Raw genomic sequence first — 25,048 nt, 5'->3', positions numbered from 1 at the left:
TAAATTGGAGGAAAGAAAGAAAAAGTAGATATATTCAACATGGTCTTTTCATCTGTGTTTGCAATGGTGGAAACAATGCTAAGAAAAATGTTGTTCCTCAATGACCCATGCGCACAAGAAGATAAGATTGGTCCCAGTAGGAAGTACATTTCCAACTTACCAAAATTAAGCTTGATAACACACCTGACCCAGATTGTATCCACCCATGTGTGCTGAAGGAGCTATGTTCAGTTAAATTTAATCCACATATTTTATTTTTTTTAGAATATATTTTATCTGGTTTTCCAATAATAATAATAAGGTGGAGGGGAATGGGGTACAGAAGAGATAAAAAGGGAGGGGAAGGGGATACAGTGTCAATTGAACACGTACATTTGGCTTGAGGAGCCATGAGCCGCATATTAAAAAGCTTTACATTATCTAAACAATCAAACTAATAAACATTAAAAAAATTGAATAATAATCTGAGGGACAAAGGCTAGACAGGGGGATACCAGGGAATTGTTAGTATGGGTGGAAAAGGGGAGATGACTGGAGCAAAAACAAGTGGATGACATTGGTTATAGAGGCTGATACTGTACCTGGTGGGGATTGGCCACCAATGGGGCACAAGCGGGCCAAGTATTAGAGAATTGTGCATTTGCCAGGTTTTGTTAAAGAGCGCTTGAGTTGGGGGGGTCCTCTTTTTTCCAGTTAAGAGCCTAACTGCCGTGAGGATGTGTTCTATCAGCTTTTGTGTATGTTTCTGCACCTCAGGGATGGGACATGGGAGTAAATAAGAGAATTGCGATAAGATAAGAAATAAGTGATAAAAAGAATAGTAGGGAAGGTGGATTTGTGCAATGGTTGTGATTAAGTCATGGATTTCTTTCCAGAAGTTTTTAAGTTTGGGGCAGCTCTACCAGTTATGGGACAAGGTGCCTTCCATCCCATAGCCATACCAACAGGAGTTGGAAATCAAAGAGTAAATGGTCCTAAGTACCAGAAGAACAGCAATTTGTACAAATTTTTTATTTGCATACAAATTGAGCTCTTAACATCTCTCTCACAAATTTTGGACCAGTCCTCCTACCTCAGGGCTTCGCTCCATCTTTCTTCCAGTGTAGCTCATGCAGTTCCTTGGACAGTTGGCCGTGTTTAGTAAAATGAGAATAGAAGGTAGACATTAAGCCTCTGTAGGTATACCTGCTCAGGCAACAGGCTTCTAGAACAGATGGGAGATGAGGAGTCCAATATTTTATTTTAGTATTGTAGAAGTGATGGAGTTGCAGGTATTGGTAAAATATATTTGTTGGTAGCCAAAAGCAATCCCGCGGGGTAAATGAATCAAACAGTGATGTTTGCAAATCGCCGATATCCGGCGACTTTGCATGGTAAATCTAAAGCGGCAATGGCTTTAATGGCGAAACTTACCTTTAAAGCTATTGCTGCTTTAAATTTGCATGCAAAGTTGCCGGATATCGTCAATTTGCAAAAATCGCTGTTTGATACATTTACCCGCCGGAGTTCTAAAAATTTTGGGAAGAATTTCAGGGACACTATTTGATGGAAGAAGTTGATGTTATACTTTAAGTGTACAAAAGCATAGGGATCTAGTCCCAGCGTAAATTCTGGATTGTTTCAAAGTGAAGCCATCTTGCGGTGATTGTCTATGAGGTCAAAGGTGCAAATATAATAGTAACAAATCGCAATTGAAAAGCAAAGGGTGGGAGGGAGGCATGCAAACTGTGGATAGTGCGTGGGATCCATCCAGAAAAGGTGTAAGGGGAAAACATATGGAGCAACTGGCTTCAGCATTTGCATGAGCTAGTACAGGGGTCGGCAACCCCCGCCACGCATGCCAGACGTAGAACGTGTACCACTTCTGGCTGGCATGCCGATGCTGCAACTGTATCACTAAAGCAGCTATTTTGGCTGTCATGGGCTGCTTTACTAAACCAGTTCCCGGGTTTTTGGAGAGGAAGATGCATTTCTCCAAAAGGTAAGTAAGAGCGGCACTAAAAATTGAGGGGCCAATCCATGTGGCATACTATCAATAGGGGGGGGGGCAACTTTTGCATACTATGACTAGGGGGGACAACTGTGGCATACTATGACTAGGGGGGACAACTGTGGCATACTATGACTAAGGGGTCAACTGTGGCATACTATGAATATGAGGAGGCAACTGTGGCATACTATAAATATGGGGAGGGCAACTGTGGCATATTATGAATATAGTGGGGGACAACTGTGGCATACTATGACTAGGGGGGGCAACTGTGGCTTACTATGACTAGGGGGGACAACTGTGGCATACTATGAATATGAGGAGGCAACTTTGGCATACTATGAATATGGGGGGGGCAACTGTGGCATATTATGACTAGGGGGGACAACTGTGGCATATTTAGACTAGGGTGGACGAGGATTTTCTTTACTTTGAAGGAAAAGATATAGCATTAAAATTCCTAAGTAATGAAGATTAAGTTTCAAAGCATGAAATATTTGGTGCGCTAGTGCTATGTTCGTGACAATCTTCAAAAGAGTTTATACTTTAAATATTAGAATGCATTTAAAAGAACATTCCCATAGATAAGATAAATAATTTTATAACTAGGACACATTTTTGGAATGTTTCCAAAAGAGTGAATTAAGATCTGCATCCAAGTAAGTGACCTTGTCATATCCAATGACGCAGCATTGTGTTACTTTGTATCTGTTGCCAATTTTGACAGATAAAATAGTACAATGGCTATTTATCAGCATAAGCATGAATGAATGATAGTATATGTTTGTTCTAATAGTAATAAGTAACTAAATTAAACCACAAGTGAACATTAATTAAAACCTTTACATAGGGCCATAACAGTCACACAATTGTTTAAACACTACATTTATTTTGGATAAAAAAAAAAGTCTTCAGCCCGTGTGACACTTCCCTAACTAAATCTGATCAAAATACTATGTCACACATTAATGTGTTCACTTATGACATGTCTAAAAGTATGTGCATCTCCAAAAATGTCCTCTTTATTGAATCTCCTTCTTTTCCCTCACATCTTATAATTCATATGTTGCCTTTTAAGATCACCTGAACAGTGACCTCTCTATATTTTGTTTCACGGCATGTTTGTTTGTACTGCAACGCCAGCACTCATTATTGTTCAATGCTGCAGAATATATTGGCACTTTGTAAATAGTTAAAATATTTATTATTAATAATAATAATAATAATAATGCAGGGGTGGAGCATCTGTGTACTGCATCACTTGGGAATTGAAAGAGAGATTATGTACAAGTCTGGTTGTCTTGTAATATCCTAGGTAGCATAAACATGCTTGCCAACCTTGGAGACCCCCCCCCGGGAGATCTTCAAAGATGGCCGTGTCTTGGGGGCATGGCCACATTAATGGTGTCATTAGGCCCCGCCCCCTGCTATACAATACCAATTTTGGCCTATTATAGCAGGGGGGGGTGATGTGATTAGCCCTGCCACCACCCACTTCAACAACAAAGCAAGCAGGATTTGGGAGGTTGCCCTGCTCTCCCGGGAGAGCTCCCAAACATTCTGGAGTCTCCTGGACATTCTGGGAGAGTAGGTAACTATGAGCATAAATGCTCTTTAAATATTCTTATATTCAAAAAACAAGAACATGACCAGAGAGGTCACAGCAAGACTAAACTCATCTATCTGAACGTAAAAAAATAATAATTGGGCAAGGTACCCTTGGCGATTTGGACACATATCAACTGCATTTTACCCACTGACAACATACTATGGGATGGGCTTGTTGCTTTTATTGTGTGTAGGTGGAATGTCGCATTTCAGTAGATTGTACGCTCCTTTGAGCAGGGTCACCTCTCCTCCTGTCTTCACCACTTTTAACTCTGCTCTCCAGCTACCTTGCCCTCCTCCTCTAGGACCCCCGTCCCGTCCCCTCTTGCTCCCTTCTCTCCCCCCTGGGGGTCTCCCTGTCATCCGTGCCCTCCTTCTTGGGCTCCGTCGTATGCGGACCTTCCCCTCTCCCCTCCCCCACCCCTAGCTGTGCTTTGAGCTCACGGAGTTACTGTGCTTATTGTTTACTGTACTGTGCTGTCTCTCCTCGTATTGTAATTTCGTTTGTCCCTGTACGGCGCTACGGACACCTAGTGGCGCCCTAATAATAAAAATTAATAATAATAATAATAATAATTTCACTGTAAACAGGACTACAGTGTAAATTCAGGATTAGGCTGACTATTACAAGCTACTACGTGTAAAGTTAAAGTAAAGACAGTGTTTGTGGCATAAAGGAAATGTTATTACCGATTTCAAGACATAGGACGTGCTGGTATTCAAGCAGGACACACCCTCCTCATTGCAGCAGCCTCCACATCTGTAGACTGAGACGCAGGGCGGCTTGAAGAAGGTGCTGGTGGCCGTGCCAATGTCCTTCCCCACATCCAGGCAGGTTTCTCTGGGCATGCACTGCGTCTTCTGCCATTCCTCATCAATAACTGCACAGGGAGCAATAGTGTAAAAATATGTCGCCTATATTGATGACGACACTCTATGCATTATGGATTGTAAATTAATTGTTTTGCATCATGTCATATAATCTCCTTTTATTAACATATGTTCAGCTTTGTAGTATCAGCTTTGCTTTTTGACCATAAGCAGGGGGCAGCTACAATTAGAGCAACCATCAGTGCACTGTCACTGCAGATAGCACATAGTAAGAAATAGTCACAGATATGATTAACCTGCTGCATGGTGTGGCAGCTGGCTCATTATGAATTGTTATTTGTTCCAATAATTCCCTGCTTATAGTGTGTTTGTGTACACCAATGCCCCCCCCCCCAATCATACCAAAAGTTCCAGACATCACATGACCACTAAATAACAATATTTTACATTATATTAGCACTCTTGTTTTAAATAATATTGGTTGTAATATGTCAATAATTTCTCTTGAATAGGTAAAAAAAAGTTACTTTTGAGTGAGTACAGCATTGTGTAGGATGCACTAATATATGTCAATTTCCTATAAATTCAAAGAATTTGATATGTTTTAGACTGCTGTTTTTTAAGACATAGTTACATTTTAGGAGTCAAGTAAATGTTGTAAAAAAATGTTAAAAAAGAAAAACAATAAATATATTTAGTTATATTTACACTATGTATTATGCACCAATACCATATGATATTTTTTTCAAGGTGGCAAACGTAACATGTGCAGGCTAACACTTAGGGGATATATTTACTAAACTGCGGGTTTGAAAAAGTGGAGATGTTGCCTATAGCAACCAATCAGATTCTAGCTGTCATTTTGTAGAATGTACTAAATAAATGATGACTAGAATCTGATTGGTTGCTATAGGCAACATTTCCACTTTTTCAAACCCACAGTTTAGTAAGTGTACCCGTTAGTTGTTCTTGTTAGATAAAAAAAATGTATTCATACATACTGAATTATACATTGTCCAGCGCTAGTCTAATCCTCATTTTAGAATATGAATAAATCTGCAAACTACTTATCCCTTAAATCAAATTAAACAGCTATTTTAGTTAATTCTGTAATCAATTGCATTCATAATGGGACTAATTTTCATTTATTATATTTTTAATGGGAAACATTCAGGGGCAGGCTGGGCTGGGGGGCAGGGTGGTATGTGCCACCCGGGCCGGTCCCATAGTGGGCTACCTTGGGCTGGGTCACTGGGTCATCTGCATTTTTTCCCCTTTAAAAAGTTCCTAATAGGCTGCTGAGTCGAGTCTTGCCCCCCCCCCCCCACCCCCCGGGCTAAAATTTGCCAGCCCTCCCCTGGAAACATTTTTATACATTTCATTGTAACTAAATATAGGCCCATTGTAAAGTCCTGCCAGAATTATCCATTTTAATATACTTTTATATATATCTGGAAACACTACACAGAAATATAAGATCATGTTTTCAAAACATATTTTCTCCATAAATATTTATTGATATTCTTATATTAGCATTCTACAGTAAAATGCCAACATAAAGGATCAAAGAATTAATATTAGAATGGTTGGTCATCTATGTAATTTGCTGCCTAAGCCAAGAATGTAAATTAGTGCAAAACAAACTTTCAAAATAATTTAATGTAGCAGATGGGTATGATGCTATGAGAAAAATAAATTGTCAGATAAACCAGCTGCTAGTGAGCAAATTCATGAAGTAAAAGCATCATCAAGAAATCAGTTATTTTAGAGCAAGTTATTGTCATTTCACAGCTATCTGTATTAATTTCGGTTGGCGCATTGTAAGTTAACGAGAGGGATGGGACAGGTTCAGCTAGTCCCACAAATGTGTAAAAAGACGGCTGCTCCATGCAGAAAACTCCTTTGTTTTATCAAGCACTAAAGTAGATTAATGCTTATATTGTATTTTTAATACGAAATGGGGGGGGGGGGGGGCATATTAAGTCTGTTGCAGTGAGCCTGGTTTGGTTTGATGAACATGATGCAATAAGCATCTCATGATCAAATTAATACAATTTCAAATGGTCTGCACATTTATATTAAGTCTCCCTCCAATGCCAACTTCCTTCACTATGAATTCATCCTTTCATCCTACAACACTGCCCCATCACTTGTCAAGCAAAGCTACTTCATTTTTCTGATATACACTCAGTCTTCTAACCCTTGATGCCACCATCAACGTCCTTCTCTGCCCACCTGCACCACCTTCCCCTTCCCTTCTCACAGCCCATGCCTTTACCAACTACATAAAAGGCAAAATCAACACAGACAGGATATATCCTCATACCAGACCTCACACACATGTCCACCTTCTCCTGAACTCCACTACCCACTCTTGGTTCGTTCTGCCCAGTAACTGAGGAAAAGGATCTCAGTACCTTGCCTCACAACCTGCCCACTCGAACATATTCCCTTTCAACTTCCTCTTCAGCCAGTCTCTACACTGGCACATTCCCATCCTTCTTTTAACATGTGCTCATCTCCCCAATCCTAAAGAAACCAACTCTTGACCCAGCCCCTCTCTCCTACTACCATCCTATATATCTCCTCCCCTTTGCCTTCTAATCTGAGTGACTTGTATGCAACCATCTCCCATTCTCTCTTCGCACTTCTTCTCTCGACTCTCTGCAATTGGGTCTCCGACTCCAACATTTCACTACGACTCTACGCCCTCAAAAAAGTGAGCAATGATTTACTTACAACAAAGTCTAAGTTCCACTTCTCCATACTCAGGTTTTCTCCTGCACACCTTTCATTCCAACAGCCTTTGTGACACATATCTTACCTACCCAATCTGTGCTACTAGTACTGTATTTATTCAGTCCTGTCACACACACCGACCCCGCAGACGGCCACCGGCATTGTTACCTCTCTCCCATAAGCGGTGATCACGGTATCCTGAAACTCAGTTTTGGTTCTTCAGCCACCAACTGACCTCCTGTTCTGCGCATGTGTCATCTACCACTCTCTCTTATGACCTCCTACCTGTTCCCATTGGTCCTGGCACTTTGGAGTGCTATTTAAACCTCCTATTTCCTGCTATCCGATGCCTGTTCTTCGAGTTACTCACTCTCATCAAGGATTGGGCTTCCTTCGGATTGACTCACCTGTTGCTGCTTGCATTACCACTCTGTGACCAGCTGTAGTTTCTCACCGTTGTCTGTACTAGAACTACCGATGCACCTGTACTCCTCAGCCGTGTCCTGTGTTCCCTCTTCGGGTCTACCGGTCCTGCTCTGCTACTACGTTATTGGAACTCCAGCCACATTAGGAACTCTCCACACCTGCCGCTGCTCTGAGTTACCATCTATGGATCAGCAGAGTTCCACACCACTACTGTTTCTAATTGAACTGCCGCTGTACCAGTAATTCATCTGCTGCTGCTCTGAGTTACCATTTACGGATCAGCTAAGTTCCATATCATTACTGTTTCTATTGAACTGCCGCTGTACCAGTAATTCATCTGCTACTGCTCTAAGTTACCATCTGCGGATCAACTAAGTTCCATATCATTACTGTTTCTAACTGAACTGTCCCTGTACCAGTAATTCACCTGCTGTTGTTCTGAGTTACCATCTACGGATCAGCTAAGTTCCATATCACTACTGTTTCTAATTGAACTGCCACTGTACCAGTAATTCACCTGCTGTTGTTCTGAGTTACCATCTACGGATCAGCTAAGTTCCACATCGCTATTGTCTCTAATTGAACTGCCACTGTACCAGTAATTCACCTGTTATTGCTGAGTTACCATCTAACGGATCAGCTAAGTTCCACATCGCTACTGTCTCTATTGAACTGCCGCTGTACCAGTTATTCATCTGCTATTGCTCTGAGTTACCATCTACGGATCAGCTGTAGTCCCATCCTGCTATTTACTTTGCTGCATTACCATCATCCTAGTATTCACGGATGACGTCCCGAGTTTCCATCAATGTGTTTGCCTAATCATTTCTGAGCAGCTCTGTTACTTACCTCTGCTCAGCGTTACGATCAGACCAGATTCCTGTTGTTGCCTTCAGTGGTTCCCTACTCTACCATTGCTCTCCCTCTGCATCAGGCTCTACCTATTGTTCTGCCACCATTCTTTCTCGGAACCGCGACCTGCAGGAATAGGTGATGCAAATTCCATACCCTCTTGTAGGGGTCACTGGTGAATACCATCTAGCGTTAGACTCCGCGCCCCTGAATGAGCACCATTTTTTGGCAGTTACACGGGACTCACTAAATATTTACCAATTATCGTGACAAGTCCAAAACAATCTACTAATTATCTAGTGGCTATTAGACCTCGTGCATTAATCAGATTTCAATTTGTGATGGACCATACTTTATTGTGGTGACTTTGTTATACAGGAATTGATAAGACACTTATAAGGATACTTTGGCAGTTACAATTGTAATCATATATAGGCTCATTAGATTAATTTGTGTCCTCTATTGCCAATGTTTCTTTATGTTCTTCTCAATGGAGTTTATAACCAATGCCAATTTCTCAGATTTTTGGCTCTAATAGTAACATTACTCCAAGTGAGATCTCAATTGGTTCATTTATACAACTGCATATTAGGGATGTGCACCGGCCACTTTTTGTGTCTCGTGTTTTGTGTTTTGGATTCGGATTTGCTTGAGGTTTTGGGTTCGGATTTGTTTCGCAAAACACCTGACGAAAGATTTTGGTTCGGATTTAAGGTTTTGGATTCGGATTTATTTTGAAAAAAGCATAAAAAATGCTAAAAAACAGTTTTGTGGTTTTTTTTTTTCACTCCTACGCTATTATTAACCTCAATAACATTCAATAACAATCATTTCCACTAATTTCCAGTCTATTCTGAACACCTCACAATATTGTTTTTAGGCCAAAAGGTTGCACCGAAGTAGCTTGAGCACATAATGCCAAAAAAAGAGGTACAAGATGGAATTGTTCTGGGCCCTCCCTCCCACCCCTCGCGAGATTCGACGCGAGACTTGGACGACAGAGCCTCGTTTTCAATTTTTTTGCCCGCTGGAAATATCCGAACAGTGTTCGGATCCCGTTCGGATCCGCACTGTTCGGGTGGGCTCGGATTAGCGGAATCCGAGCCCGCTCATCTCTACTGCATATATCCTCTGAGTGAATCTTTAATGTATTAACCTTTGAATAACATCTCTGTACTTCATTATATAATGTTGCTGATTACTTGCTCTATATTCTCATTCTAACATGAATGCAAGGTGTTTTAGCGGATGCTATGTAAGTCCATTGTTAGACTTCAGTCAGATGTTGGACTCAGCATAAGTACACACCCCTTATGTACCATTGTACTCATAAATTTGAAACTGCTTGGCAGCGGGACATGACACCCACGTTGGCTGAGAGCCGCTGCTTGACCAACTGTGATATGGCAACCATTGGAAGCTTAACCAATGCCTGCACACATTAAAGTATATAAGGTATGTTTTTCTCACCTGGTTTCACTTTTATTAAGTCCCCCGAGTGGTGAGAGTACACTGACACAATATATAACTCTTTGTTTGAGGGCAATAAAAGGAAAGTATTAATCGTCTGCCAACATGTATGTCTTTACTTAACTCTACAGAGATACAGTACACCGCATACTGCAAAAAATGAAACAAAAGTATAAGAATAAAAGAAATAGAATGGAAAGAGAGTCTTGTGTCAGAAAGCAAAAAAGCCAGGCACGTTGCCATTCCAAAATTACGTAGCAGTCTACTTTCAATTAATCATCATCGGACACAAAGAAAACAAATATTTTTCACTGGTTCCACGCTTCAAATATAGAAGTTATCCCAAACATAAGTCATTTAAATTCAAAGCAAATAAAACAAATAGATGCAAAATAAATGACTGGAAAAGAACCTGAAACAGCCAAAATCAACATGGAGACATGAAGGAGAAGCTTAATGAGCCTCCTCGCTGATAGACACTACAGTTTTATGAAGTGTGTTATGATAAACCTCATTGGAGCCAGACTCAAAGAGCTCTCGCGGTCCCTGCCAGTAACTAGTCTGTATTGTTTCCCATCACATACCTATTCATCTTTAACTTCCTCTACATTTATGTTAATTGACATTATTATAAAATTAATTTTCCAATATATGGCACATTCGGTGGTGCGTAGTTTTATGTTTGTATCCGTCTTTCCGTGGTTTCATTCACTGAGATAACAGCGACACCAGGCCACATGTTCTGGCATTTCGGATCACATCTGGAGCGCTGGAGCCAGCATGTGCTGCCATAGTGTTACAAGATACAGCTGTATTACATCACGTAGAAACAATGTACAATGCAGCAAACTAAAATGTGATACAGTAAAACCCATGGGCTGCTTAAATGATCAGGAAGCTAATTTACCAAGCTTATGTTAATAAAAAATAAAACTAAAATGTCAACTTCACCAATTGTAGGAAATGAAACTCACCAACCAATGGATTAAAATGGACCCATCACCCTAAATTAACAATTCTAATTCAATAGCAAATCGAAGACCTAATTTCCTCATGTATATAGCAGTGCTAAAATTTACAACTTCGCATAGAACTTTAGGAGAGCTGGTATCCTACAGATTATTACCGTATATATGTGCATTTCACACAGACTTATAGATATCGACCAATCAGCAAATCATCCTGAAGTGCTTCTAGTCACCCCAACCTGTGGTCTAAATCCATGTTTTGAAATATGGAATACAATATGCTTAAGAGGTAATAAGCATTGTTGGGAGATATGCTAAAACATTTGTGAGCCACATTCGTGAAGTCCACCAAACTAGTATAACTGTATGAGGATGGTGGAACATGTGCAGGATTATTGGCCGATTTGGTCTGTTTTTGCTATTGAACTGATTAATCTTAACCATCAAAATCCAATTGCATTGGGTATATTGGATAGATTGGAAAATAGTGTGTGGGATCACCAGACAACTTGATCTGCTTGCTCATCCTGACCTCCAAGAGGCCCACTATTCAATTTGACCCCTTATGCACTTGGCTATGCGGCCACATCCAATTATTTGCCAATCTGCTAAAATGATTGGATTGCACCATGTGTGGGCAGCATTAGGTTTTATCATGGGCAGCAGGGTGGCTAAGTGATTAGCACTTCTGCTTCACAGCGCTGGGGTCATAAGTTCAATTCCCGACCATGGCCTTATCTGTGTGGAGTTTGTATGTTCTCCCTGTGTTTGCGTGTGTTTCCTCCGGGTGCTCCGGTTTCCTCCCACACTCCAAAAACTTACTAGAATTTGACCCTATTCTCTCTCTCTCTCTCTCTCTGTCTGTGTGTGTATGTTAGGGAATTTAGACTGTAAGCCCCAATGATGTGAGCGAGTTCTCTGTACAGCGCTGCGGAATTAGTGACGCTATATAAATAAATGATAATGATGATCATACACACAGCTTAGCATCTTATATATAAAAATCATTAGTCTGTTTGTCTGTCCAGTTATGCATTCGGACACCCCTACATTGATTAGGATGAAACCAATGCGAGGTAGTCCCGTTAGACCCTGGTCAGGTTTTAGGGGAGTTAGGTTCCCGGTCAGACCTCCTGTTGGTGTACGCTATGTAGAACTTTGACCAGGGAAGCCTGATCTGAGTCTGCATTCGGACACCCTTGCACCGATTGGGATGAACAATGTGAGCTGGTCCAGTTGGACCCTGGTCAGGTTTTAGGGGGGTTAGAGTCCCAGTTGGACAGAACTTTGACCCAGGGACCCTGCTCTCTGCATTTCACTGCATAGACGTGGATGAAAACTTCACAGACTGGTAACATTAGATCCCAGAAGACATACTAGGGGGTTGAGGTCGCGATCGGTTCTCGCGGTGGTGTACACTGGGAAGAACTTTGACCCCAGGGAGCCTGTTCTGGGCCTTCCACTGGATGAATTTGGATGACATCAAATATAAAAACAAAACCGACACTGGGCAGCCACCTCATGGGTGTGTTGGAAGAGCTTCTAAGCTGCTAATTATTTTGAAATGTTTGACAGTTACATCCAACTCATTGATAACTTAATATAACTTAATATCTTGAAGATTTAAACCCAGACAAAGCCGGGTACTTCAGCTAGTACCTTATAGAGGGTGGACTATTCATTATAGAGTATGTTGCTTTGCATTCCGTATGTACAACAGACATAATTGTTCCCATGGTCATCTAGACAAATTGTGGTTCTCATGCTGTTAACAATCAGTCACTTTGCGGTTCCCATGCTAAAAGCTGGCACATTTCAGTAGATGGTATTTTTATTATGGCACATTTCAGTAGATGGTATTTTTATTTACCAGTCATCACTTTACACTACTTTTATCTGTCATGCAAAAGCCATTTTTTTTAAAACCACATTATCAGGTTTTGCTTTGATGTGACTCTTCCTTAACATAACTTACAGAAAACAATTTAAATTAAGTTGAAATAATTCACATTCACTGAATTCCTTGAAAAGGAAAATGTTTGTATATTTTATATATATTTTAGATGCTTTATAAAGTTCAATTACTTTGAAACTAATAAAGTTATTTTTTATACTATTGGTTATTTACATATCTGACACAGGAAAATTTATATATTTTTTTTTCTATGCTTAACATAAAAGTAATTGCAGTGCACTTCATTTTGTTTTATTGCTATTATTGTTATGTTGATTTATGTTGTACCTTTTAGTATTTCAATGTCATAAAATGCTGCAGCAAATCTGGTTGAGCGATGAGGCCCAGATCTGGAGTCAGTGCTGATGTAGGACTTGAGCTTCGACCGGCACCTCCACAGCTTCAATTCTCTGGGATGAGTAATGCGAAGGAGCTCTTCCAAGTTGGCAGCAGATCTGATCTTGTGCTCTAACTCGCTCTGCGGCACCCCCTAAGCATTGCAAAAAATAACAACAAAGCAAGGTTAAGTAGTCTGGTATTAGTAGGCACTTCATATAGGCAAACTATATAAGCAAAGTAGGCACATGCACAGGGAAGCACTGGTCATTAAAAGGTTTTATTTCATTTCAATCCCCCCTTTGATTCTGGGTCTTTGCCCATACCTCCAAAACCTCCCAAATTGCCCACAAACCAACAGTATAGTTAGTGGTATGAAAGGCCACCTACTTTTTCCAGTAAAATAATGGTGCAAGCGTTGTTGTATAAAATGGGTTTGATTATATAGGGTTTACAATTGCTAATTTAAATTGTGTTCACTCAATGACTAGAGCAGGATTCTCTCTAAATAAGGCTAAACCAGTAATAAACTTACACCACAATATAGGTTTCTGCTTAAACGCAGCTAAGAGCCAAATAGCCCAGACTGCCTTTGTTGACAATTGAGCAGAATCATACAACCTTAGTACTGAAATGTCATTGTTTTACATATTTAACAGTATTTATATCTTACATTTTACATGCTTTACCTTGCCTATTCGCAGATGATTATTTTCTCCAATACTCCACACATAGGAGCATGTACAGGGTGATGGGTGTGACCAGGCACACCCATATGCACAGCTGTAATAAAGTGGAGCACAGATGCAGTCCATTACTACAGCACCATGGCTGCTTTTCTCCAGCAGCTGTTAAAGATACAAGATGGCCACAACTCACCTGCTGTGCATGCCCAGCCGCAGCACCTCCTCCCATGTTCCTGTGCGGAACTGAAAAGGTCTGCACTCAGTGTTGTAACTCAACAGGTGAGTCACACATAGACACATAGAGCTGCTTACATATGTGTTATTAACATATATGTTTAATGATAATGTGTGTTTACACCGATCAGCCACAACATTAAAACCACCTGCCTAATATTGTGCAGGTCCCCCTCGTTCCGCCTAAGCAGCTCTGATCCCTCGAGGCATGGACTCCACACGACCTCTGAAGGTGCCCTGTGGTAGCTGGCACCAAGACGTTAGCAGCAGATCCTTTAGCGCCTGTAAGTCGCGAGGTGAGGCCTCCATGGCTCAGACTTGTATCTCCTGCACATCCCACAGATACTCGATTAGATTGAGATGTGGGGAATTTGGAGGCCAAGTCAACACCTTTCACCCTTTTCATGTTCCTCACTCCATTCCTGAATAATTTTTGCAGTGTGTCAGGGCGCATTATCCTGCTGAAAGAGGCCACTGCTATCAGGGAATACTGTTCCCATAGTACATGTCAAAATAACATCCACATGAATGCCAGGACCCAAGGTTTCCCAGCAGATCATTGGCCACTGCCTCCGCCAGCTTACCTTCTTCAAATAGTGCATCCTGGTGCAATCCCTTATCCAGGTAAACGAGGCACAGTCACCAGGCCGCCCACATGATATAAAAGAAAATGAGATTCCTATCGATTCGTGGTCCACATCTGACACTTACATGCAAGCTGCGATGCACTGTGTGTTCTGACACCTTTCTATCATAATCAGCATTAACATTTTCAACAATTTGTGCTACAGTAGCTCTTCTGTGGGATTGGACCAGATGGGGTAGCCTTCGCTCCCCACGCGCATCAATAAGCCTTGGGCGCACACGACCCGTCAGTGGTTCACTGATTGTCCATCCTTGGCCCACTTTAGTAGGTATTAATTACTGCATACCGGTAACAACCCACAAGAACTGTCGTTTTGGAATTGCTCTGACCCAGTCGTCTAGCTATCACAATTTGGCCCTTGTCAAAGTCCCACAGATTCTTACACTTGCCCATTTTTTGTGCTTCCAATACATCAACTTCAAGAACTGACTGTTCACTTGCTGCCTAATATATCCCACCCCTTGCCATTGTCAGGACATAATCAATGTTATTCACTTCACTTGACAGTGGTCTTAATGTAGTGGCTGATCAGTGTATAAGAAAGTGGTGGCTCTACTGTGGGGCATAATATGAATTGGGTGCACTACTTTGGGGCATAATATGAACTGGGGACAATTTTATTTGGCATAATATGAACTGAGGGCACTAATGTGCCATAATATGAATTGGGGACACTACTGTGGGGCATAATTTGAACTGGTGACACTTCTATTTGGCATAATATGAACTGGGGGCACTACTGTGTGGCATAATATGTACTGTGAGCACTACTGTGTGGCATAATATGAACTGAGGGTACTATTGTTTGGCACAATATGATCTGGGGGCACTTCTACACACCCTCCTACATCTTCATTCACTTAACCATTAACTACAAATATATTATTCCCTTTCCCAATCTCAACCTAACTATCCAAAATTGGCATTATATGTCTGCAATCCTTTCTGTATAAAGCACACGAACAAAAACCTGAATTTACATTTTATTTTACTATGTTTTTCACTAAATTCCTTCCATAAACCCTTGTTAATAGCATCATTCCAGGAACACATTCCAAAATATAGAAGGCATATGGTCCAATTTAAAATTCTAGTGAGTCTGATGCTCTCCTTGGGTAAACACGTTATGTCACTGATAAAGAATACAACGTTTTCAACAACAAAGTATAATACACCTTATCCATTTCACTTAAGTAATGTGCTATGCAGCCAGTGAAAAATTTGGCTTATATACAGCAAGCCGTGCAAAAGGGAAAGATACACATGTATTAAATTATGACCACATTCAAAATAAAAATTGTCAGTGGATTAAAATGACAACATTTAGTAAGGGCTCAGCGCATTAAATATTTGGGCTACATAATCTGCCAGGTTTCTGCCTTCCAGCCCTATGCACCCTACAGTGCAGTTTCTATATTAATGTGTCTATCAACTCTTAGGTGGAAGTAAACCCCATACTCATATTTTTGACCACACCTGACCTAGAATTCAGGGCAAACTATCAATTAAGCTGAAATAAAGGGGATATACACAGCAATATTCTAATTAATTAAATAATGATTATAATAAAATGTGTCAAGACTTGATTTAAACAAATTAATGCAGTTTATATACTAAAAGACATCAATTCATAAAAATAGACATATAAAATATAATTAAGTCCTCCTGGAAGTTAGATGACACCATGCTATCGAATCTAACAACTGAGTTGTGCTCAACTAATATTTCCTATGTAACTCCACATGCGATGTCTCACTGGTCACCCTCTGGAAAGCACAAAAGGGGGAGAGAAAAAAGAATGCGTGCTAATCCTAAAGCTAGAATCACAAATGCAAACACTGTGGACCCAACATCAAACCTCTCTCTGGGATCAACTCAATGCAATCCTCTCCACATAAGCTATCAATTATCAAAAATTCTATGACTAGAGAGAAAAAGAAGACAGCCTTCTGGTGAATAGACATCGGCATGCTCACAATGTCATCTCGGCAGGCCCGGTGCTCCCATTAGGCAAGGTTAGGCAGTTGCCTAGGGCGCCGGGCTCTGGAGGGCACCACAGATTAAAAATTCTTTTAAAACTGTTCGGAGACCGCTGACCATACCTTTCACGGCTGCCGCACAGCTTCAGATACATCCACAGGGAGGGGTGGATATATTGCTCACCACCACCGCCTCTCTGCTCCGTCTCCTCCCCCCCCACTCACTGACTGACTGTCGGGCGTGACATCATCATCACGGCCCGACAGTGTCAGTGAGTGGAGGGGAGCAGACGGAGCAGAGAGGAGGCAAGTTAAGGTAAGAAAAGACGCACATTTTCGAAATCGCCGCTTTTGAAAATGTGCCTAGGGCGCCACGGACCCTAGCACCGGCCCTGCATCTCGGAGATTAAAAAACATGTAATGCAGGTCCCCAAAAAAAAATCACTGAAGAGTTCTCAACCAAATGGCCCAACTTGGAAATAAAGTCTGTCAATGTCTTGATTTCAGAGGAAAAACATTATCAACTATTTGCTAGATGAAGTCTGATTCCACCCCTTGCACAGATGGGTGCTTCACTCTCTACTATAACAAATTTAATGAAACCCTAATAATACCTCTTTAACTTGGTGCGACACTGAGCCCCACTTGGTTCAGTCTCCATGACTTCAATCTTGGCCATTCACAAGGAATGTAAGCACACGACTTCCTGTGGGGGTTACCATCCAATATCCCTCTTGAATGTTGATCTTAAAATTTTTGATAACATTTTAGCCAATCAGTTCAATATATGGCTCTTTAGCCTTGTCCATCCCAATCAAGTAGGGTTCATCCCAGGATAAAAACCTATGGACAATACCAGTATTTGATCTAGTCCACCATATAAACAGAAAATCCGTCCTTATCCGTCTAGATGCCAAAAGGCCTTTGATAGCATTGGTTGGCACCTCATTACAGTGAGAGTTCTTGGCTGAGATTACTACGCTCTACCATAACCCTTCCACCTCTGCTCCTTATAAAATTTTGAATAGAATACGCCTAGACTGCCCTCTCTTACCACTTGGTGAATGAACGTTTGCTGCCAGGATTCTTCAAAGCCCTAACATAGCAGACAGTGTGGTGGACTCACTGAAGCACAACATAACCTTATTTGCCAATGACATTCTCCTAATTTCAAAGTTAATACAGACAAGAGCAAAACTTCAAATTATTTCCTATCAACGAGCTCCAAAAAACTTCTTGAATATAACTTTCAGTTTCATTGGTAAACAAGTAAACTTAAATACCTGAGGATCTATATAACTAAAAATTAGAGATGTTCACTGACCCCCGTGTTCTGGTTTTGGTTTTGGATCTGGATTAACTTCATGTTTTGGTTTTGGTAAAACCTCCCTCGTGTGTTTTGGTTTTGGTTTTGGATCTGTATTTTTAAGAAAAATTGCTAAAATATGCTAAAATCACATAATTTTGCTCTTTTTTTGTTCCTACATTATTAGTAACCTCAATAATACTATTTTCATTTGCAGTCAATTTTGACCACCTCACAGGTCACAATATTATTTTCATACAATTTTGGACCAATACTGCAGCGACCTGGCTGGATGCTAGCAACAGAGCAATGACTCAAACGCATGGCAGTTTCTAGCACATCTAGGAAACATTGCCACACAGCAGTGGCAGAAAAGATAAGTGGTGCAAGATGGAATTGTCCTTGGATCGTGAAACCAGTTATGGTTCATTTGATCGCTCCACCCGTTCCTTGGAAAACTGTGGTAATTCTACAGCTAATACATGGACAGTGTGAAGCTGGCGTTCAGCCAACACCTATGTGGATTATAAATTCGCCGAAGAGTGCACAAAACAAATACATAAATATATAATTAATGCCACCTGTTAATAATATAGGCATTAATGATCAAACAGTAAAAAATAAACGTTTAAAAAAAATAAAAAATAAATTTTTCTCTCATGCAATATATTTACTACTCTGCTGTTTACTGAACATAAAATAATTTCTGACTGCAAACACATAAATGGGAGACTGTTATCACTACTGTTCAGGATTTAGACTACTTGTAGCTGGAGCAAGAGATACGGCAGAAAAACTTTGAGATGTCCAGAGCTTAACTTAGACGTGACTGTGTGTACCTGAGTTTGGCGCGTCCTTACTGTACATTGACTAAGGCAAAATGCACCTTTCCCGTCCCGTTCACTCCTTGAAATCGTAGGCTGAAGTAAATGTCCTTTGTGTTTGATGGTGGAGCAGGTAGGACTGCTTTTATTGGCGTATGTCCTGGATCTGGCCATGCGCAGAGTGATTTTGCGGACTATACGTTCAAAATTGGCACAAATATGCCGTGATGAATCAGGCCATCTAAAGGCATATTTGTCTACCTCTAAATGATGGATAGATAGATAGATAGATATCTTTGCTAAAAATGTACTTTCAACTACTTGATGCTATGTCTCAGAGAGAGAGATTAATGAGAGTATAGATTTTTTTCCAACATCAATGCTTTTGGCAGACATAAATCTCCAATCTTCAGCCCTTCATGCCCAGTAAGCGGGGGCATAGTGTGGGCAGGGTTGCCTAAGCAGGTGCTAGGTTAGTGGTGTGCACTGACAGGAACAGGTTGACTGTGACTGGCGGCCCCCTGCATCTTTTTTTATTTTTCTTTACTATTAAAGAGTGTCTAGCAGGAACAGATATGACACCGCTGCATCATTTCCATATTCACGATACAAGCGATGACAGCAAGAATGCCCCCACACCGTTCCCTCTATTCCAGTGGCCACTGCTTACATTTGGGCATAGTGCACATGCACGCCCCCTAACTTATGCTCCTCCTGGCTGACCTTTGCTCCTTCTCCACCTGATGCTTGGCTCCTGAGCACCTCTGCTCCTCCCCCTGTTTCTAACATTGTTTAAATCACCCCCATGTCTCTGCCTCCCCCTGTATGTCTCTATCACCCCCATGTCTCTGCCTCCCCGTCAGTTTGTCTCTCTGTCTCCAATTTTTTATGTGAACCTCACTCTACTCTCATGTGTGAGTCTGCCACCCTTTGTAAGTGAGAGTGTGTGTATCTGTCTGTATGTATACCGCTATCTTCCCATCTGTATCTTTGTCTTCCCCCACCTTTGTGTGACTCTGTATTGTGGGTGTTTGCCCGTACTTTGTCCATTGTGTGTCTGTCTGTCTCCTTTTAGCTCTCCTACCATATATATCCTCCAACCTTCTTCTATCATTTGACCCCTTTTTTCCTTGTGCCCCTCACAACCCAGTTTTACTCTTGTCCTGCACCCTCTCCCAACTCCCCATTATTCTTCCACCTCTCACCTTCTTCTTCTGCTGAAGTTGCCCTATAACCCTGCTATTTCCAGCAATAGCCTTGGCATTTGAAAGATTCGCCGGCTTTCACCAGCGAAGGCTTCCCCATGGGGTGCTTTTACCGACACAATACCTATTCTTTTAGTAATTTTAAAAACAACTTTATTCCTTGAATAAAGCATTTTTCATGTGTAAAGGTTTTTAAATACATTTTATCTATTTTGAAACTTTTATTTTTTCAATTTAGTGAAAATGGAAGCCCTAATCTGGCAAGGCGGCTCAAATGCTGGTCTGTCAAATTAATAAGTTAACTGCTTCAGGTCAATATACAAATACATTTTGGTGACTAGGGAATTTTTAATCGCTGTGAAAAGCAGCAATAAAAAACAAATATTACATATTGCCACAAAGGGTCTGTTCATAATACATAGGTCACTATACCTTTGAACTGGCCTTAGCATGCCCTTGCTCCGGGGGCCGTGGTTCCACACTACACCTTCTGTGCCAGTAAGGGCAGATATTATTGGCATGTTGTATATTTGGGAATAATACATACACTTGCGCTCCCGTTTGCACATTAGGGTAGTCCTCAACTTCAATTCCTACTTTCAAACAGGTTTTTCTCAAACAGATAAATCCAAATGTCCTTCTTAGGACTTACATATAAAAAAACACAATTTATAACATAGTGTGATATGTCATATAATCATTAATGACATCAAGTCCACCACCACTTGACAGATGCCCTCCTCTTTTTTCCGTGTTTTGATTAAATGTGTAGATAGAGACATACCAAGTGATTCTAATATCCACTAAGCCCCCTCAGGGTCTATGCTTACAGCCATTCATAGAATCATAAGCCTTCTTAAATCTCCTTATGGGTGCTGTTCTCTCACAGGCTCCTTATGTCAAGGTCTCCCATCCGTACACATTATTCATGTAACAAAAAAGAAATGCAAAAAAAAGGGGATCTTGTGCATTACCTTTGCAACAAGTTCTTCTTCTTTTAATACAAATTCTTAAAAACAGTTATAAAAACACTCAACTTATGAAAAAATAATCAATGATAACATCGCATATGGATAAACTCGTACCAGAAGTCCATATAAAATCGCATGTAGGAAGATAATCAAAATGGAAACCGCTGAGAGGGGAGGAGAGTCTAATTGTTTCCCATGGAATGCATGAGGTGATTCGGCTGCCACTACTATGTGTTCAATTATATGAAGAGCTTATACTTAGTGTCATGTGCAAGCTAATTTTTAGGCATAAATCTGCAAATATGCGTTTGTGAATTAATTCCTAGAAATAGTGTGACATGGCTCTCAGAAAAGCTGTTTAGATCAATGGATTTTGTTTATGTTAAACTACCCAGAGGGGGCTGGTAGATAAGGGTATTTATGGCAGATCGCAAATGTGAAAGCCTTTGAGGATATCTCTTTCAAGACAATGAAATCTAATACATGTTTGGGAGGCCCCAGACATGTCGAATGCAGAGACCAGGTTGTATGTTAAAGATTCAAGCTGAATAGGGTCACAGGAAAATATCATATAATTTTCTCCAATATCATACTTACCAGAGGCATGTGTGGTATGCAGATGAAGGGAAACTTATGACATGTCGTGTGGAGATAAAATCATGTTTGTAAGTCATACTGGTGAAAAGTTAGGACAGAGTGACAAAAACCTGATTTAAAAGGTTTCTACAGCAGAATCATAAAACCCTAATTTGCATTCTACAGTCCTGTTGGTTCTGACCTCACAGGAAAGGGGGCTGGGGGACCCTGCAGCTTTGTTTTAAAACTGTAGTGTAAATGTAAGTTTGGTTCACTCTTGGGGAGTCAATTTGAGATTGAAGAGGGTTCCCTTTTTCCTGCTTCTCCCAGCAGCAGAAACTTGATTATAAGCGATGTATCAATTCTGTGTTTTATCCTTTTTATTTTATAAGAAACAATTGTATTATATGCCTTTTTATTAACTGTTTTATCTTAAGCATTGTGGATGTATTTTCCATATTACATTACACTTGATAAGTTCAAGTCTCTGTGTTCTTACGAATTCAGTTTGGTCAAGACGCTACATTGAAACGAGGAGAACATTGTGGTTTATGTGAACTCTGATTAAAGTAAATTGTGCTAGATAAATGCTAGGGAGAGCCGAAGGCTTCCTAAATAAGAGTGTCAGCTCTTGTCAGAAAAAACCTTGGTGGTGGCATAGTTAGTACCGCAAAGCTAGTGTCTGGCATAGATAGGGAAGGATTTAATCATTTTAGACAGACCAGATGGTTGTTTTTTTGGTTAACCCTGTGTCACACATGCATCACGCAGGCTCAGGTGAGTGCTGTTCGTGACACTTAGGTTTTGGGAAGCATAACAAAGGATGTCTGCAAAATGTCTGACCTGGAAATATTGAGAGTCTCAATTCAGGTTTTTTTTTTCTGGATGAATGGTAAGGTGATCTCTGCATTTAATGCCTATGTTGGACCAGAGATCTGAGAATCCAGGTGAGCGTCCTGAAAGGCAATGGGAGTTATCCTGTATGGGGGTGGTTATCCGGATTATTTTTACCCTTTAGTCATAAGACACCAACATACTATGCAATGCTTCACATAGAACTTTAAATCAGACAGATCAGTTCCTGCCCCAGTGAACTTAATCTAATTTCCATATCACAGGCTCTCTCACACACACACACACACACACACCAATGCCAACTTTAGGTGGGAACCAATTAATCTACCTGCGGGTCTTTGGACTGTGTGAGGAAACCAGACCACCCAGAATAAACCCACAAGGCCAATATATAAACTCTATACATAGGGGGGAATTCATATAGCCACGATGATCCTCAGAACATCACGGCTGCCCATTTTTACTGTTACTACGTCATAATCTCCGCTCATTTTTTCCTTGCACCTCTATGGGGATGCAAGGAAAAATCCAGGGGCAAACGCAGGATTTGAGGAGGGGTGTTTCCACAGCACACCACCAGTGGGCGTGACCAGCATGCATGGGGGCGTGGCTATAATTTTAGACAGTGCTAGGTAGCTCTACAATTCTTCCAATCCCCCTTTAAATACATGAGCAATGTTGCGTGCACTACTGTAAGGTGCATGCAGCTCCCCCTCCATGAGCAGAGTAGTGTGAAGTGGGACATACCTCCCAACTGTTCCTGTAGCCGGGACAAAGTCCTGACTGAGTGGGCCAGTCCCCAAACTCAGGACTCCCCCCCAGAATCAGGACAGTTGGCAGACTCTCCTGCTCTCTCCTACCTGTTCTTCCTCCTTTCAATACTTGTTGCTGCTGCTCGTGTCCTAAGCTCAGTTGTGCTTGTCTGGATCCTGGAATGTTGGGTCCCTGTTTGGAACTAGAATAGGTACATGAGATATAGAAATACCAGCAATGAGTGAACACAGTAGGCCTCCCTGCCTCTATGCAGTCCGACATTAAATAAAAACAACTCATGTTTTATTATTAGTGCCCCTTTCCTGCAACCAGCCCACTGTAAAATAATTTTATTCACCTTTAATAAAAATACCTATTTCCCCCAAACAACCCCAACATTAATTGTAATCACATTTATTAAATAAACCTATTTCCTACCATACATTAAATAACTTGCATTCACTTTTAAGAAATAGCAATCCTTTTTCCAAAACTCTGCAACACATTTAATTAATAGCGCCCAAACCATCCCAACATTAAATGATTCATCCTACCCTACATTAATAAGTCTGCACCAACCCCACTATTAAATTAAATTGCCCCACCATAACCCCACAAACAAAATAACACCCAATAATTAGACACCACCTACCTCACACATTACATTACCACAAGCCCCCTGTGCCATCACACACTACATTGCCACAAGCCTCCTGTGCCATCACACACACACTACATTGCCACAAGCCTCCTGTGCCATCACACACACGCTACATTGCCACAAGCCTCCTGTGCTATCACACACACACACACACACTACATTGCCACAAGCCTCCTGTGCCATCACACACACACTACATTGCCACAAGGCCCTTGTGCCATCACACACACTACATTGCCACAGCCCCCTGTGCAATCACACACACTATATTTCCAAAAGGCCCCTTGTCAACACACACACACACACACACACACACACACACACACACACACACACACACACACACCTCTCCCACTCACCTTTAAGTGCACTTCTGCATCGCTCCTCATTGCTCAGACAGGAAGTTAGGTGAGCACTTTCTGCCTGAGGCCAATCAGCATCACTATTGGCTGCCTGTTGTTGCCACGGACCACCAATGATTTCATCGTCACCCCTCCTCCCCCGCTCCCCCTTCCTCCACCCGTGCCGAGTGGGGAGAAAAAAAAAAAAGCCAGGCAGGACAGGGGTTTCCAAAGACTAGGAAACTCCCCCTGCGTGCGCCCCTGAAATCAGTGGAGATTTCTGTAAAAATACCACGGCTGCGATGTTCCTCAGAACATCGCAGCTGATCAGCATCAAACCCAGTACCTGAGAACCGAAAGGTAACAACAATAACACTGCATCTGTTTTACTCTTTTGCTTATAACTTCTGTAAAACGAAAACATTAACATTTTGTGGACATATAATCCATATGAAAAGTAACTTTCAATGTAACATTTGAACAATTTAAACAACATGGTACTTCATGGTAAATCAGTGTTTACCATAGCATGATAATCCAGTCGTCTTTCATATGGGAAAATAAATGCGGAACCATAAACTGCTGGACAAAACACAATCTTTAAAAAAATAAAAAAAAATCCAAAATAATTTTTTATTATGTCACTTTTTTTCCAGATTGGTTTACAATTTAATGTGAAAGGGACTTATGGTTATAAATAGATTTTATGTGTCTGTTAAACTAAACTGCCCTTTAATTGCTCTTCTGCAATTTAAAACAGATGTTTTTAAATATCTGTTCACCACTACAACTGGGGTTCAAAAACTGCTGCGGTAGCATAAATACTAATACTCAGAG

The 25,048-nt window shown here is 40.9% G+C and overlaps 1 protein-coding gene across 1 annotated transcript in view; it reads right to left on the bottom strand.

The window, feature by feature from the left end:
• VEGFD (vascular endothelial growth factor D) overlaps window positions 1–25,048 on the bottom strand; it is a 47,073-nt gene that overhangs the window by 13,376 nt on the left and 8,649 nt on the right. The window contains exons 2-3 of the mRNA XM_075196981.1: window positions 13,127–13,328; window positions 4,289–4,479 (exon numbers count right to left, since the gene is read on the bottom strand). Coding sequence (XP_075053082.1) covers window positions 4,289–4,479; window positions 13,127–13,328 — 393 coding nt within the window. The remainder of the gene's footprint in view (window positions 1–4,288; window positions 4,480–13,126; window positions 13,329–25,048) is intronic.

Source organism: Mixophyes fleayi, chromosome 2, assembly GCF_038048845.1.
Source record: "Mixophyes fleayi isolate aMixFle1 chromosome 2, aMixFle1.hap1, whole genome shotgun sequence".
Classification (NCBI taxonomy): Eukaryota; Metazoa; Chordata; class Amphibia; order Anura; family Limnodynastidae; genus Mixophyes; species Mixophyes fleayi.
This window is presented reverse-complemented; position numbering and strand designations above follow the sequence as displayed.